The 15,268-nt window shown below is 44.2% G+C and overlaps 1 protein-coding gene across 14 annotated transcripts in view; it reads left to right on the top strand.

The window, feature by feature from the left end:
• Window positions 1–15,268, top strand: part of LOC137426657 (uncharacterized) — a 114,911-nt gene that overhangs the window by 18,267 nt on the left and 81,376 nt on the right. For 2 of the 14 annotated variants that reach the window (XM_068115409.2, XM_078779168.1), the window contains exon 2: window positions 7,501–7,628. The exons of 7 other annotated variants lie outside the window; for them this stretch is intronic. Coding sequence is in view for 1 of the 7 variants with exons in the window: in XM_068115405.2 (XP_067971506.2) it covers window positions 13,654–13,712 (59 nt within the window). In the remaining 6 variants the exon portion in view is untranslated. Of the gene's footprint in view, window positions 1–7,500; window positions 7,639–13,638; window positions 13,713–15,268 lie in introns of those variants that run through there. 5 more of the 14 variants (XM_068115408.2, XM_078779167.1, XM_068115413.2 and 2 more) reach the window with 3 other exon arrangements.

Here is a 15,268-nt window from a genome sequence, read left to right as displayed (position 1 = left end):
TTATCCATAATCCGCAGACACAAGACCCATAAAATACCCATGAATGTTTCCCGATTTCGTGGCCGTAGAGACAAATATCCTTAACGCTCTCTTCGGCATCACAACATTGTACCGATGACGGCACGAGAACAGCACTAGGCACAATTTATCCATTGAAGTTTTCTGAAGGTGCCGCAATGTGAGATGCAGTATAAGCTTAATCAATTGGGGGTACTCCTGATACATAGGGTATGGCACAGGGGCAGACACTGTATATGAGAAGCTTGGATATATATATATATATATATATATATATATATATATACACACACACACACACGAGTATATATAGGAAAAGATTGGGGTGGTTGGGGTTATTTTTTAAGGAAAGAAAGGTGCTTCCAACCACAAAGTAAAAGTACAGACTTGGCATTTAATATGGAATATTTTTTTTGTGGGGGTGAACTTACTTTTCAAGATGTCTGAGAACCAAAAGTTAATTGGAATTATGTTGAAATTATTCTAGATTTTGTTCATGTCACCTTTAAAAGAAACAAAAACCACATTTGACATTTCGAAACAAATAAATTGATCCTTGAAAGTGATGTAAACTGATATCGAACTCAATTCATGGAAAGTACTGTGTTAAACTTCTGTACGTTTTCCAGAAGTATCTCTTTATTTTGCACATCAGCCAAAATTTTTTTATAACAAAAACAAAAGTTAAATTACGACTGGGATTACGGACAGTAAAATTACAGTTCAGTACTTCGTGTAACCCCCACGAGCATTCAGGAGAGCACGTACACGTTGAGGCATGCTGTTCATGAGATTTGCCAAGGTTTGGACAGGAATCGCTTGCCATGCAGTGACAATAGCCTGCTGCAATTCACGCACAGAGGTCGGCTGCTGGTCCAAGTGGTCGATTTGACGCGTTAATTCTGCCCACAAGTTCTCTATCGGATTCATATCCAGGGACATGGCAGACCACTCCATATGCTCTACACCACGGTCAGCAAGAAAGTGTTGGATCATGCGAGCACGATGAGCCGTGCATTGTCATCTTGGAAGACAAAGTTTCCTCGAAAGGCTGCACGAGCAAATGGAAGCAATGTTTCTTCCAGAATGGCCCTGTGCTTGAACTGGTTCAGGTTTCCATTCAGAACAACCAGGTCAGTTTTGCCCCCTGCATGAAAAGCAGCCCAAACGGTCACCCCACCACCTCCAGCTTGGACTCTTGGCACTATACAATCTTTGTTGTAGGCTTCATGCACTTGTCTGCACACTCGGACGCGACCATCTTGACGATAGACCAGAAATGTAGACTCGTCATTGAAGATCACGTGATTCCAGTGTCCTGGCTGCCATTGACGGTGCTCTCTGGCCCACTGCAATCGGCGCTGGCTGTGTTGTCTGGTCAGGCGTGGCTTTCTCAGGGGACGCCTGGCACGATAGCCTGCTTGAACCAGTCGTTGGTTGACTAGCCTTCTGGATACAGGCACATTTGTCAGTTGCTGCCACTCAGCCCTAAGCCGATTAGCTGACTTGGTATGGCCATTGCGGACTAACCGGTGCAGCTGGCGATCATCCCTCCTTGTGGTTCTGCGGGGACGTCCTGGCCTCGGTATTGGAGTAGGGACACCCCTCTGAGCATTTCGTTTCAGGATCTTTGACACCTGACCTTGAGTGATGCCATACTGCCGAGCAATAGCACGCTGTTTCATGCCGTAATTTCGTAAAGCCACCACTCCATGACAAACAGCATTGTCGAGTTGACGGACCATCTCCAGCGGAAGCGGCAATAACTTTTGGAGACGTGCAGCTCTTGTTTTCCACGAATACAGAACGCAACAACCCTTGTATACCCGACTGTGAAGCCAATCATCAAATGCACCTGTCCGTACATTTTGCCACGCCACCTGTGATATAATCCTGTTGTTGACTTCTTGCTGCGACAGACAATCAGTGACATGGTTCTTTTAACAAATAAATCACCAAAGTGGAAACGAAACTCACTAGATTGATATACTGAGTTAAGAAAGTAAACCCAAGTCAAGAAAAAAAATATATTCCATATTAAATGCCAAGTCTGTAGATCTACTCCACAAATTTGACATTTATTGATGTTTCACCCGCTTCACAGCCAGCTTCCTCTGGCCAATGGACCACGAGCCTCGGCACTTACCAGGTTTTTTATTCACCATGTGGCCGCTTCGGGTCACGTGCCGGTGCTCAAGGTCTTTTTTTTTTTTTTTTTTTTGCAAACCTGATCTGGTGTTGCAAGAGTATGTTGCTCTTTTTTTGTTATTACTTACACGTGATCTGGTGTAGCAAGAGTATGTTGCTCTTTTTTTTTGTTATTACTTACACGTACGTGATCTGGTGTAGCAAGAGTGTGTTGCTCTTTTTTGTTATTACTTACATGTGTTCTGGTGTGGCAAGAGTATGTTGCTCTTTTTTGTTATTACTTACATGTGTTCTGGTGTGGCAAGAGTATGTTGCTCTTTTTTTGTTATTACTTACACGTGATCTGGTGTAGCAAGAGTATGTTGCTCTTTTTTTTTGTTATTACTTACACGTACGTGATCTGGTGTAGCAAGAGTGTGTTGCTCTTTTTTGTTATTACTTACATGTGTTCTGGTGTGGCAAGAGTATGTTGCTCTTTTTTGTTATTACTTACATGTGATCTGGTGTAGCAAGAGTATGTTGCTCTTTTTTGTTATTACTTACACATGATCTGGTGTTATAAAAGTGTGTTGCTCTTTTTTTGTTATTATTTACACATGATCTGGTGTTGTAAAAGTGTGTTGCTCTTTTATTGTTATTACTTACACATGATCTGGTGTTGCAAGAGTGTGTTGCTCTTTCTTTGTTATTACTTACATGTGATCTGGTGTAGCAAGAGTATGTTGCTCTTTTTTGTTATTACTTACACATGATCTGGTGTTATAAAAGTGTGTTGCTCTTTTTTTGTTATTATTTACACATGATCTGGTGTTGTAAAAGTGTGTTGCTCTTTTTTTGTTATTACTTACACATGATCTGGTGTTGCAAGAGTGTGTTGCTCTTTCTTTGTTATTACTTACATGTGATCTGGTGTAGCAAGAGTATGTTGCTCTTTTTTGTTATTACTTACACGTACGTGATCTGGTGTAGCAAGAGTGTGTTGCTCTCTTTTTGTTATTACTTACACATGATATGGTGTTGTAAAAGTGTGTTGCTCTTTTTTTGTTATTACTTACGCATGATCTGGTGTTGTAAAAGTGTGTTGCTCTTTTTTTGTTATTACTTACACATGATCTCGTGTTGCAAGAGTGTGTTGCTCTTTTTTTGTTACAATTTACACATGATCTGGTGTTGCAAGAGTATGTTTCTCTCTTTTTGTTATTACTTACACGTGATCTGGTGTTGCAAGCGTGTGTTGCTCTTTTTTATTACTTACATGTGATCTGGTGTTGCAAGAGTATGTTTCTCTCTTTTTGTTATTGCTTACACGTGATCTGGTGTTACAAGAGTGTGTTGCTCTTTTTTATTACAAACACGTGATCTGGTGTCGTAAGAGTGTGTTGCTCTTTTTTTATTACTTACACGTGGTCTGGTGTTGCATGAGTGTGTTGCTCTTTTTTTGTTATTACTTACATGTGATCTGGTGTTGCAAGAGTGTGTTGCTCTTTTTTTGTTATTACTTACACTTGATCTGGTGTTGCAAGAGTGTGTTGCTCTTTTTTTGTTACAACTTACACGTGATCTGGTGTTGCAAGAGTGTGTTGCTCTTTTTTGTTACTTACACGTGACCTGGTGTTGCAAGAGTGTGTTGCTCTTTTTTTGTCATTACTTACACGTGATCTGGTGTTGCAAGAGTGTGTTGTTCTTTTTTTGTCACAACTTACACGTGATCTGGTGTGGCAAGAGTGTGTTGCTCTTTTTTGTTATTACTTCCATGCGATCTGGTGTTGCAAGATAGTGTTGCTCTTTTTTGTTACTTACACATGATGTGGTGTTGTAAGAGTGTGTTGCTCTTTTTTTGTTACAATTTACACGTGATCTGGTGTTGCAAGAGTGTGTTGCTCTTTTTTTGTTACAACTTACACGTGATCTGGTGTTGCAAGAGTGTGTTGCTCTTTTTTTTGTTATTAATATTACTTACATTTAATCTGGTGTTGCAAGAGTGTGTTACTCTTTTTTTGTTATTACTTACACCCGATCTAGTGTTGTAAGAGTGTGTGGCTCTTTTTTTGTTATTATTTACACGTGATCTGGTGTTGTAAGAGTGTGTTGCTCTTTTTTGTTATTACTTACATGTGATCTTGTGTTGTAAGAGTGTGTGTGAGGATATGTGTTGCCTTGTTGTTTTGCGGGGCATGGACATGTGTGGTTTTGTGCCAGGGTTGGACGTGATGAGGTTTGTGTTGTGTGATTGTTGGAGTTTCCGTTGGGTCTTCACACGTGGGTGTGGTGTTTGGGACCGAGTGTTGTTGTTTGTTGCTGACCTTCTTCTCCAGCTGTTTGTACCATCCAGTTTTTGCCATTTCTATGAGAGGTGTGTTTTGTGTCACATACCATGCTTTCATTTATCAATCTGTCATTTATTGGGCGTCGTATCTTGGATACGGGTCCCGTCAAAGTCAAACTTGTCGCCAGAATGCAGACAATGAAGTGCTATGGCTGACTGTGTCAACTTTCCCAGCCTACATGCTATATCATGTTCCTCTAGCCTTTGTTTCAAACTTCGTCCAGTTTTACCAATATACAGACTTGGCATTTAATATGGAATATTTTTTTTGTGGGGGTGAACTTACTTTTCAAGATGTCTTAGAACCAAAAGTTCATTGGAATTATGTTGAAATTATTCTAGATTTTGTTAATGTGACCTTTAAAAGAAAGAAAAACCACATTTGACATTTCGAAACAAATAAATTGATCCTTGAAAGTGATGTAAACTGATATCGAACTCAATTCATGGACAGTACTGTGTTAAACTTCTGTACGTTTTCCAGAAGCATCTCTTTATTTTGCACATTAGCCAAATTTTTTTTTAACAAAAACAAAAGTTAAATTACGACTGGGATTACGGACAGTAAAATTACAGTTCAGTACTTCGTGTAACCCCCACGAGCATTCAGGAGAGCACGTACACGTCGAGGTATGCTGTTCATGAGATTTGCCAAGGTTTGGACAGGAATCGCTTGCCATGCAGTGACAATAGCCTGCTGCAATTCACGCACAGAGGTCGGCTGCTGGTCCAAGTGGTCGATTTGACGCGTTAATTCTGCCCACAAGTTCTCTATCGGATTCATATCCGGGGAAATGGCAGACCACTCCATATGCTCTACACCACGGTCAGCAAGAAAGTGTTGGATCATGCGAGCACGATGAGGCCGTGCATTGTCATCTTGGAAGACAAAGTTTCCTCGAAAGGCTGCACGAGCAAATGGAAGCAATGCCTCTTCCAGAATGGCCCTGTACTTGAACTGGTTCAGGTTTCCATTCAGAACAATCAGGTCAGTTTTGCCCCCTGCATGAAAAGCAGCCCAAACGGTCACCCCACCACCTCCAGCTTGGACTCTTGGCACTATACAATCTTTGTTGTAGGCTTCATGCACTTGTCTGCGCACTCGGACGCGGCCATCTTGACGATAGACCAGAAATCTAGACTCGTCACCGAAGATCACGTGATTCCAGTGTCCTGGCTGCCATTGACGGTGCTCTCTGGCCCACTGCAATCGGCGCTGGTGGTGTTGTTTGGTCAGGCGTGGCTTTCTCAGGGGACGCTTGGCACAATAGCCTGCTTGAACCAGTCATTGGTTGACTAGCCTTCTGGATACAGGCACATTTGTCAGTTGCTGCCACTCAGCCCTAAGCCGATTAGCTGACTTGGTACGGCCATTGCGGACTAACCGGTGCAGCTGGCGATCATCCCTCCTTGTGGTTCTGCGGGGACGTCCTGTCCTCGGTATTGGAGTAGGGACACCCCTCTGAGCATTTCGTTTCAGGATCTTTGACACCTGACCTTGAGTGATGCCATTCTGCCGAGCAATAGCACGCTGTTTCATGTCGTAATTTTGTAAAGCCACCACTCCATGACAAACAGCATTGTCGAGTTGACGGTCCATCTCCAGAGGAAGCGGCAATAACCTTTGGAGATGTGCAGCAGTTGTTTTCCACTAATACAGAACGCAACAACCCTTGTATACCCGACTGTGAAGCCAATCATCAAATGCACCTGTCCGTACATTTTGCCACGCCACTTGTGATATAATCCTGTTGTTGACTTCTTGCTGCGAGAGACAATCAGTGACATGGTTCTTTTAACAAATAAATCACCAAAGTGTAAAAGAAACTCACCAGATTGATATACTGAGTTAAGAAAGTAAACCCAAGTCAAGAAAAAAAAATAATTCCATATTAAATGCCAAGTCTGTATCTACACATCTGGGCAGTGTCTGTGTTGTCACTTAACGACTCTCTCAAACTTTTGTTTCTGTGGTTGTGAAATGTTTTTAATAACGTTGTGGTGGTTTTGAATCACGTGGTGGTGAGGTGTTTTTAAATCACATGGTGGTGAGGTGTTTTTAAATCACATGGTGGTGAGGTGTTTTTAAATCACATGGTGGTGAGGTGTTTTGAATTACGTGGTGGTGAGGTTGAATTACGTGGTGGTGAGGTATTTATAATTACATGGTGGTGAGGTATTTATAATTACGAGGTAGTGAGGTGTTTTTAATGATGTGGTGGTGAGGTGTTTTTAAATGACGTGGTGGTGAGGTGTTTTTAAATCACATGGTGGTGAGGTGTTTTTAAATTACATGGTGGTGAGGTGTTTTTAAATCACATGGTGAGGTGTTTTTAAATCACATGGTGGTGAGGTGTTTTGAATTACGTGGTTGGTGAGGTGTTTTGAATTATGTGGTGGTGAGGTATTTATAATTACGTGGTGGTGAGGTATTTATAATTACGAGGTAGTGAGGTGTTTTTAATTATGTGGTGGTGAGGTGTTTTGAATTAGTTGGTGATGAGGTGTTTTGAATTTCGTGGTGGTGAGGTGTTTTGAATTACTTGGTGGTGAGGTGTTTTTAAATGACATGGTGGTGAGTTGTTTTTAATTTTGTGGCTGTGAGGTGTTTTTATTACGTGTTTTATGGCTGTGAGGTGCTTTTAATTTCGTGGTGGTGAGGTGTTTTTATTACGTGTTTTATGGCTGTGAGGTGTTTTCAATTTCGTGGTGGTGAGGTGTTTTTAATTTCGTGGTGGTGAGGTGTTTTTATTACGTGTTTTATGACTGTGAGGTGTTTTTTATTTCATGGTGGTGAGGTGTTTTTAATTTCGTGGTGGTGAGGTGTTTTTATTACGTGTTTTATGGCTGTGAGGTGTTTTAAATTACTTGGTGGTGAGGTGTTTTGAATTACTTGGTGATGAGGTGTTTTGAATTACTTGGTGGTGAGGTGTTTTTATTACATGTTTTATGCATCTGAATGTTTCAGCAGCTGAGGCAGTAACTGGTGTTAATTTCCCCCTACCTAGACATGTAACACTATGCTGTTCCTGGAATACCTTCCAAGCCGTCTTCTTGCTGTGTCCCAACAGTTGCGACACACGGTCACAGCCAGTGATGGCATGGAATGCCAACAATGGGTCAACAACTTATTTGGGTAACCTCAGGTGAACTTCATGAATTGGAATGTGCCTTAACTTCTTGAATGTGCCCCACTTCATCCATAGCTGGGTACAATTCATTTAGTTATAGTGTGCTATTAGCAACACGAGAGCATTTGTATCTCGAGACGATACCGCAATAATGTCTGCCTCAATGTTTATACAGTGTAGCATCAAACGCGTATCTGCTTTTCCAGGGATGGATGGTTACATGGATGGGTATTACTGGTTGTAATAAGGAGGATATTCCATGGTCATTGAACATTCTTTCGGCTCTTTCCAATCACGGCTGTAAAAGCGTGCACTGAATTATCTGTATTATGCGAGTTAATTATCTGTATTATGTATATGTATAATGCGGTAGGAGGAGACCTAAATGGACATGTGGGAAAGAGTATGGATGGTTTTGAGGGAGTTCATGGGGGTTACGGATATGGTGTGAGGAATGGAGAAGGAGAAAGGATTTTGGAGTTTTCTGATGGAGCTGATTTGTTGATTTGTAATATTGTACTCAGTTCCAGAAAGAGGATAATAAGCTTGTTACATACACGTCAGGTGGGTCGACGACAACCGTTGACTACCTGATGGTGTGTAGGCGAGATAGGGGGCACCTCCGGAACACAAAGGTTATCCCGGGGGAGGAGGCTGTTTCACAGCACCACTTGGTTGTCTGCGACATAAGGGTGATAGGTGGAGAGTGGAGAGGAGGTGGAGAGGTGCGAGGAGAGCTCGGCCGGTGAAGTACCAACCGAGAATTAAGGTGTGGAGGTTGAAATAGGTGACAGTGAGGGAGGCATTAAAAGAGAGGCTGAGTATGGCAGAGGATGATGTGGTTGAGCTTGAAAGTGATTGGATGTCAATGAAAGATAGTCTGTTGGGAGCTGTTGGTGAGGTATGTGGATGGACAAAAGGATCACCGAGGCATTCGGAAACATGGTGGTGGGATGATGAAGTTGGAAAGATGATTGATGAGAAGAGGAAGAAGTTCAAGGAGTGGCAGAAGGCGAAGGGTACGGGTGCAGAAAAGGCAGAGCATGAAAGTTATAACTGTAGACTACGGATTTTTATGTTAAGAAAATAGGCCTTTTATGTTTTGAAAAGCGGAATTTTTTTTTTTTTATGTGAAAAAATCCCGAAATATTTTTTCCCCCCGTTTTATTCATTTTTTATTATTACCAAGTTTTTCAGAAATCAGTCAAAAAAAGAACAAAAAATGGTAAGCTTTTTCCTGCACAACATTAAGCAGTCTGGGCTAGTAAACAGGTACAAAATGACGTTCAGGTACCTTTATTGCAACCGCATTGTTTGATAAGTAGAGGACTAGAAGAAATTGACAAGACCCTTTTAGGAACGGTTAAAGTAGGTGTTTGAAATCATTATCTTGGTAATGTTCTCCTTGGTGAGGCGGTGGCGGCGGTCGGTGAGGACGTTTCTGTAGACGGAGAAGGACCTTTCCACGTCGACGCTGACGATGGGGCAGTACCTCAAGAGGGGGATGTCGGCAAGCTTGACTCCAGCCGGCACACCAACCTCAGATCCGTGCTGATCTCCATCCAGGATCAAAGCCACTGTCCTCAGCACACCAATGTCGGGATTGCGCTGCAGCACCGCCTTGAACTTGGTGAGCAGGATCTCCTTACGGCAGCCTCGGATCTTTTCGAGCTCCTCCTTGGCCTGATCAAGGAGCTGGAAGGCCTTGGCCAGCTCCATGCCGGCCTCCTCCAGCTGCTAAAGGATCTTCGGGATGAACAACACGTGGGCATTTAAGAAGACCAAACTGAGCTTGATGTCCGCCTTTCCGAACAGGTCCTTGGCACTCCGGATTGCCATCGCGTCGTCATCGTTCAGCTGGTCCACAATGTCCTTGACGGCCTCGAAGTGCTCGGTGTAAAACACCGCGGCGTCGATCCACGTCCCCCACCGAGTCAGAATGGGCTCCGGGGGGGGGGGGAGATAAAGATTGGGCTGCTGCTCCTTCCAAAGGACAACATGCGACGGGGCTTTGACGAACACCTTCTTCGTCGTGGCAATCAGGTCGTTGACGTCCTTGAACATTTCTCGGACTGTCTCGCAGACACGGTGGAGCGCGTGGGCAACGCAAGTCACATGCAGCAAGTCCGGGAAGAGTTCCTTCAGGGCATGGCCGGCCTTGATCAAATAGGCCGCGGCGTCGCTGACGAGGACCTTGAGGCACTCCGGCTTGAAATCAGGCCAAAGATAGCGCAGCGTGTCGTTGACTGCGCGCACGATCTCCCCAGAGTTGGTCTTCTCCAGAAACATGCACTGGACGAGGTGGGGACGAAAGTACCCCTCCTTGGACAAGCGTCCCGTGATGATGTTGGCCACATATCGACCTGCCGAATCAGTCGTCTCGTCGACGGACAGCCAGATGGGCTGCTGTCCGAGGTCGGCACGGAACCCCGCCAAGGCCTCGTCGTAGCACTTGTCGAGGTAGTGCTTTCGAATCCAGCTTTCATCGGGGATCTGGAGAGTGATGTGCTTCTCCAGGAACGACCGGAGGGCAGGGTTTTCCAATTTCGACCATGGAATGCCAGTGGCCAGCATGGCCTGGCACAGCTCTTGAGCCACGACGTCGCACTTGTGCCTCTTTCCGCCACCAAAGTCCTCCATGGTGGCTTGCGTGACCGTCCTCTTCTTCTTCAAGGCCAAGTTGTTCTTGTGGCGGTCTCCTCGGACATGTTGGGCCAGCTCAGACTTCTGCTTCGCCCGGAAAGTCTTTTCACAAGCTCGACAGAAAGCCGTGTCACTCGACACGTACTTGAAGGTGGCCCCATCGCCTCCAGCGTTGAATTCCTTCAGCCACTTGTCACGAAGAGCAGCACTCATCTTGATAGGAGACTTGTTCACACTTTGTGTACACTCTCTCACTGTAGTACACCGCCTCACTGCTGTACACGCTGGGGACGCAACGCACGCAAGTGGACGCAACGTTTTGTTTTTGAGATCGATCGCAGTTAAAAATTTCGATCGCAGTTAAACATTTCGATCGCAGTTAAAAATTTCGAAAAATTCCCTAATTTTTTTTAGCATTGCCAGACATTTTCGACCAAAAAGGGCATTTTATTTTATTTTTCCCGAAAAAGGGCGAAATATTTGTTTTTCTCGGAAAATAGCAAAAAAAAATTTTGCGCGCAAAAAAGCGGTTTTATGTGAAAAAATATTTTTTATTTTTTCACATAAAAATCCGATGTGCAGTTATAAGGCAGCCAAGAAGGCTGTAAAGAAAGAGGTAGCAAAGGCGCAGGAGGCATGCAGGAAAATGTTCGGAGAACGCTTGGATTTGGAAGAAGGTCAGAGAGCGGTATTCAGTATTGCAAAGCAGATAGCGAAAGAGAGGTGTGATGTGATGGGGGTGAGTTGCTTGAAGGATAAAGTGGGACAAATCGTGGACCCAGATGGAATTAAAGGAAGATGGAAGAGATATATGGAAATGCTGTTGAATGCAGAGAATGAATGGGATGGCAACATAGAGAGTAACCCAGTTTTAGGACCGGCAGAGAAGATAACTGAGAAGGAAGTTGAGGAAGCGATAAAAGCAATGAAGAGTAGAAAAGTGGGAGGGCCGACAGGAGTTGTGGGAGATATGTTGAAGGCAGCAGGAAGTTGGGGTGTGAAGAGAATGACAGAGATCTGTAATCTGGTGGTGAAAGAACGCCGCATTCCAGTGGATTGGGAACTGAGTACCCTCGTCCCTCCATACAAGGGGAAAGGTAACCCTCTGGACTGTGGCTCGTATCGAGCGATAAAGTTATTGGAGCATGGAATGAAGGTATTGGAAAGGGTGTTGGAGAGGAGGAAAAGGAAGAAAGTGAAGATCGACGAAATGCAGTTTGGATTCATGCCAGGAAGAGGAACGACAGACGTGCTTATTATTGTAAGGCAGTTACAGGAGAAGTACATGGAGAAGAGGAAGAAGTTGTTTCTTGGGTTTCTTGATCTGAAGAAAGCATTCGATAGGGTTCCACGCGAAGTAGTGACGTGGGCATTGAGGAAGTTAGGAGTGGAGGAATGGTTGATCAGAGTAGTGATGGCAATGTACGAAAGAGTGCGCACAGCTGTAAGAACGAAGGACGGGAACAGTGGTGGGTTTGAGGTGAAGGTGGGAGTGCATCAGGGGTCGGTACTAAGTCCACTACTATTTGTAGCTGTGATGGAGGTGCTGGCTCGGAACGTAAAGGAGGGTTTACCATGGGAGTTGTTGTATGCAGATGATCTGGTGTTGATTGCAGAAAGTATAGTTGGACTGAAGGAGAAGATGAACAAGTTGAAGGAATGGATGGAGACAAAAGGTCTGAAGGTGAATATCGGAAAGACGAAGGTGATGGCAAGTGGTAAAGCATGTGGTGAGGTGGAAAGAACTGGGAAGTGGCCGTGTGCTGTTTGCAGGAAGGGTGTTGGAGTGAACTTCATTCAATGTACAATGTGCGCTGAGTGGGTTCATCAAAAATGTAGTGGTCTGAGAGGGTCATTAACCAGTGTGGCAGCTACATTCAAGTGTAAGGTGTGCACAGAGGGAGCTGCAGATGGAGGAAATGTTGAGTTGGATCTTGGAGACGGCGTGAAGCTGGAAGGTGTGAAAACATTTTGCTACCTCGGAGACATGCTGAATGGAGAAGGTGGATCAGACTCGTCAACGGTTGCTGGAGTGAGATGTGCATGGAAGAAGTTTCGGGAACTGATTGGAGTGCTGACGATGAGGGGAGTGTCGTTGAAGCTGAAGGGAAAGGTGTATGCTGCATGTGTGAGAAGTGTTATGATTTATGGGAGCGAGACATGGGTAATGAACGTAGAGCAGCAACGAAGGCTGGAAAGGGTGGAAATGCGAATGGTTCGGTGGATGTGCGGAGTATCGTTAAGAGAGAGGAAGACAAATGATGAATTGCAAAAGATGATGGGAATAGAGCCTGTGATGGATGCTGTGAAGAGAAACAGGTTGAGATGGTTTGGTCATGTGTTGAGGAAGGATGAAAGTGACTGGTTGAGAAGAGTGATGGAAATGAATGTAGAAGGAAGTGGAAGATGGGGAAGACCGAGAAAGACTTGGCTAAAGATGGTGGAAGAAGAAATGCGGGCAAGGGGGTTAACAAGGGGAGATGCAGAAAATAGGGCAAAATGGAGAAGATTGTCATGGGGACTGCAAGGCTAACCCCCACTCTAGCAGGGAAAATGGCCTTAAAATGCCTGTTGTTGTTGTTGTTGTTGTTGTTGTTGTATGCGAGGTCATTTTTTTTCTCTCTTTCGCAGCCCTATTGTTATCAACTTGGGGCTCGATCAAAGAATAGACATTGAATCTTGAATACCTCTTCTCTCTAACTCTTTGCCTCGAATTGGATGACCAAACACAGCTAAGGTTGTGGAGCCACTGTTCAGATAAGTAATTGGGCTTCTGCTTGAAACCTCGATAATGGACAGTGCCCAACTGATGATCCAGATGGTGATCGACGGTGCCCAGCTCTGATGACCCAGTTGGAGATCAATGGTGCCCAGCTCTGATGATCCGATTGGTGATCGACGGTGCCGAGCTCTGATGATCCTGTTGGTGATCAACAGTGCCCAGCTCTGATGATCAGGTTGGTGATCGACGGTGCCCAGCTCTGATGATCAGGTTGGTGATCGATGGTGCCCAGCTCTGATTATCCAGTTGTTGATCGATGGTGCCTAGCTCTGATGATTCGGTTGGTGATTGATGGTGCCCAGCTTTGATGATGCGGTTGGTGATTGATGGAGCCCAGCTTTGATGTTGCGGTTGGTGATTGATGGTGCCCAGCTCTGATTGTCCGGTTGGTGATCGATTGTGCCCAGCTCTGATGATGCGGTTGGTGATCGCTGGTGCCCAGCTCTGATGATGTGTTGGTGATCGATAGTGCCCGGCTCTGATGATCAGGTTGGTGATCCATGGTGCCCAGCTCTGGTTATCCGGTTGCTGATTGATGGTGCCCAGCTCTGATGATCCGGTTGGTGATCGATGGTGCCCAGCTCTGATGATGCGGTTGGTGATCGATGGTGCCCAGCTCTGATGATGCGGTTGTTGATCGATGGTGTCCAGCTCTGATGATCAGGTTGGTGATCGATGGTGCCCAGCTCTGATGATGCGGTTGGTGATCGATTGTGCCCAGCTCTGATGATGCGGTTGGTGATCGATGGTGCCCAGCTCTGATGATGCGGTTGGTGATCGACAGTGCCCAGCTTGTTATCTCGTACCCATCATGCTGATTCTTTCCCATTCTGTTCCTGTCCAGTAGATATATCTCTCTGTTCTTCTCTGTAACTCTTATCCCCACCATATCTCTGATTAAAGGGCCCACACAGAGCCAGATGATGATCTGGATGTTGTCATCAAATTGCTCAGTTACTCGGTAAGTTAATTTCTATTTTGGAAACGTGTAGTTTTGGGACGTGAGAGTATGTGGTTTATTGGATTTTTATTTAATTAATTTTTGGCCTCGATGTGTTGCACGAGACAAAGGAATTCTTCTGATCTCTTCCCCGCTCTCTTTACTTTATCCCCTTGGTTTGTGTTTTCTCTATGTTTTGTATTAATTGTGTTTCTAGTCAATCAGTAGTTTGGAAACCGAGTTCGAATTTTCCTTTATTTCACTGGGGCGAGTCTTAACAACGAACAGTCGTATATGATCACATTGAATAATCCCCTTGCCATTCTTACTGCAATGAAGTCGACTATGATTTTAAAAATGTGTATTTATGTTCTGATTTGCCCCAGGTGTTGGCTTGCTTTTCATGATTATGCTTTTTATGTTCAGGCATTGTTTGTATTAAATCTGAAGTTTAGCTTCTGTAAAACCGGTTTTCCTTTTGCTTTCTTTGATTCATTAATTCCCGCATGCCTTGTATAGCTGCTCACCTCGATTGGTTGAAAACACGTTTGCGATATCCGATTCCGTCACTCGGCCATTCTTGCCACTGAGTCGCAATGAGCCGGTCCTTTGGACTACAAAGACGTACCTCCACTGGTTGCTGTTTCTTGCTTCAACTTTTTATACTGATCCAAGGCTCATAGTCAGGGCCCTTAGGGATATTTTGGGGCCGTTTGGTTCAAATTCTTCCAAAAGCACCAAATTTGGCCCAGATGTTGCCCATGTCATACTCTTTCGATTTTTGACGGGCGCCAAGACGGGCGCCTCCCCCCCCCCCCCCGGGGGCCCCATATTGGCGAAATACTAAATGGCCGCCACCCGGATTAGAGGAAAATCAGTTAAATAACCAAAAGGGTTGGAATTATGTATGATACCACTTTTCAGGGGTTTTCGAGGTCGAGGAATCCAATTATGATGTTATTTTGATGATTCGAGGTCAAGGTCAACCCTCAAGGTCATCTTAAAGGTCATTTTTGAGTCAAACATGTCGGTTTTTGAGTTTTTTGTCAAGATTTACGCGAGGTTCACCATTTTATGTTTCTGGGTTGGGTAATCGAACTCTGACCTTATTTTTGACAATTAGAGGAAATATTTACATGTCTATTTCCTAATTTTCAGGCATATGCAGTTCATCAGTCTAATTACAAAGGTACGGATTTTGATGTTTTATGAACTGTATGCCATATCCTTGTGTTTAATTTTTGTGCGATCATGATCCGGGTTCATGTATACCTGATTGT

The sequence above is a fragment of the Myxine glutinosa genome, chromosome 5 (assembly GCF_964187855.1).
Source record: "Myxine glutinosa chromosome 5, kmMyxGlut1.1, whole genome shotgun sequence".
NCBI lineage: Eukaryota > Metazoa > Chordata > Myxini > Myxiniformes > Myxinidae > Myxine > Myxine glutinosa.
This window is presented reverse-complemented; position numbering and strand designations above follow the sequence as displayed.